The sequence below is a fragment of the Bison bison genome, unplaced genomic scaffold (genome assembly GCF_000754665.1).
Source record: "Bison bison bison isolate TAMUID 2011002044 unplaced genomic scaffold, Bison_UMD1.0 scf7180017863815, whole genome shotgun sequence".
Classification (NCBI taxonomy): domain Eukaryota; kingdom Metazoa; phylum Chordata; class Mammalia; order Artiodactyla; family Bovidae; genus Bison; species Bison bison.
Genome location: NW_011494387.1, coordinates 120,965 through 123,265, shown reverse-complemented (window position 1 = coordinate 123,265; position 2,301 = coordinate 120,965). Strand labels below are relative to the sequence as shown.

General features: G+C 58.2%; 1 protein-coding gene across 1 annotated transcript in view; it reads left to right on the top strand.

Annotated features, from left to right (window-relative positions):
- Positions 1–1,368, top strand: part of SLC43A1 (solute carrier family 43 (amino acid system L transporter), member 1) — a 27,488-nt gene extending 26,120 nt beyond the window's left edge. The window contains exons 12-13 of the mRNA XM_010833626.1: positions 788–911; positions 1,345–1,368. Coding sequence (XP_010831928.1) covers positions 788–911; positions 1,345–1,368 — 148 coding nt within the window. The remainder of the gene's footprint in view (positions 1–787; positions 912–1,344) is intronic.
- The last annotated feature ends 933 nt before the right edge of the window (positions 1,369–2,301 follow it).

Here is a 2,301-nt window from a genome sequence, read left to right as displayed (position 1 = left end):
CCAGGGAAGTCCGCACTACGTGTCTATCTCGCCTGTTGTGTGATCACTACCCAGCCACCCAGAATGCCACCTCCAGCTCTGAGTGGCTCCAGAGAGCCACTTTGCTCTCTCTCCACGCACCTAGAACAGTGCCTGGCGCATGGTAGGAGCTCAATAAGTAATGTGGCAGAAGAATAAAAACAGCCCAGTGAGGTTAGCACTCTCCCTGTTTTTAGGGAAGGAAGTGAAATTCAGAGAGGCTGAGTTACTTGCTGTTATCACACAGCTGGTGGTGGTGGTTTAGTCACTCAGTCGTGTCCGACTCCTGTGACCTCATGGACTGTAGTCTGCCAGGCTCCTCTGTCCATGGGCTTTCCCAGGCAAGAATACTGGAGCGGGTTACCATTTCCTTCTCCAGGGGATCTTCCCGACCGGATCAAACCCTGGTCTCCTGCACTGTAGGCAGAGTCTTTACCAACTGAGCTTCGACGGAAGCCCATCACACAGCTAGTAGGTGTCAGAAACCGGTTCTGTAGCCTTCAAATCATAGCATATACCCTCGAGGCCAGGGCATATGCAGAGAGCCTGAGACTTTTTAAAAGTTTTTGCCGTGCCACTTGGGATGGAACCCTCGCCTCCAGCCCTGGGAGCGCAGTCTTCAGCATTGGACTGTCAGGCCCATCCTGAGCCAGAACTGTTAACCTCTGCCTTGCCTAGTGGACAGAGCATGATGTCCAGGGCTGGAGGGCACAAGCTGGGCTGGAGAGGGGCGCGCGCCCCTCACGCGGGGCCCCCTTCTCTTCGGCAGGTACCCGTCCAAACACTTCGGGACGCTGACGGGCCTGCAGTCCCTCCTCAGTGCCGTGTTTGCCCTGCTGCAGCAGCCGCTCTTCATGGCCATGGTGGGGCCCCTGAAAGGAGAGCCCTTCTGGGTGAGTGGCAAGGGGGCGTGGGGGCCATGGGACCCCCCTGCCTGGGTGCAGCTGAGGAGCTGGGGGTGGGGGGCTCTCGCAGGTGGTGGAATCTTTCATTCTCGTCTCAGCCAGGAGGCACCGTGGAGGTCGCTCATCTGGGGGTTCCCAACTGGTGGTCGGTCAGACCTCCTTATAGACGCCCCAGCCTGGGTCCAGGACGCTGTAATAAGCTCCCAGGTGACCTGGGGATTGGCCCAGTCCTGATCCAAGGCAGGGACCTTCTCTCCTAGAAAGGGCTCCTCCAAACCCTCTGAGCTCAAACACCCCCCATGCTGGGGCACCAGCTGTTGGTCTTGTTAGAAAGGCTTTTCCTCGCTTTGAACTGATCCCACCTCCCTAAAGCTGACATCTGCCCCAGGGATCCACGCACTCCCCTCAACCCTCCCGCCAGAGCATGACAGCCACTGTGTCCTGAGTGCTCACCAGGCGCTTATAAGTACATCAGTGCAGTTCAGTGGCTCAGTCGTGTCTGACTCTTTGCGACCCCATGGACCGCAGCAAGCCAGGCCTCCCTGTCCATCGCCAACTCCCGGAGTTTACCCATACTCATGTCCATCGAGTCAGTGGTGCCATCCAACCATCTCATCCTCTGTCGTCCCCTTCTCCTCCTCCCCTCAGTCTTTCCCAGCATCAGGGTCTTTTCCAGCGAGTCAGTTGTTCGCATCAGGTGGCCAGAATACTGGAGCTTCAGCTTCAGCCTCAGTCCTTAGTGTATTTACACTGAACATGGCCACCATGGCCCAGAGGATGGGGGATGTAGACTCGAGGTGGCTGGCCCGTGAGCCGCCCTGTGAGGAATGGGGTGGGCTGTGTGCAGGGTCTGAGCGGGGCCTCCCGGGCCTCCTGCCCCCGCTGCACAGGGCACCCACACTCACCCGCCACCACCCTGCCATGGGACCCCACTGCCCACGTCCTCAGAGGCCTAGGCTCCCAACCCACACCAGGTCATTTGGGCCCTGGTGTCAGGTGGGGTTCAGACCCGGCTCTGGAGCTTTATGGGCATCCCGTGAGATGCTAGCAGAGAGCGGCTGCCCACAGCAAGGGCTCGCTCTGTGTATCTTCCGGCCCAGAACCAGTACCCCCTAAAGGAGATCAGTCCTGAGTATTCACTGGAAGGACTGATGCTGAAGCTGAAACTCCAATACTTTGGCCACCTGATGTGAAGAGCTGACTCACTGGAAAAGACCCTGATGCTGGGAAAGACTGAGGGCAGGAGGAGAAGGGGATGACAGAGGATGAGATGGTTGGATGGCATCACCGACTCAATGGACATGAGTTTGAGTTAACTCTGGGAGTTGGTGATGGACAGGGAGGCCTGGCGTGCTGCGGTCCATGGGGTCGCAAGGAG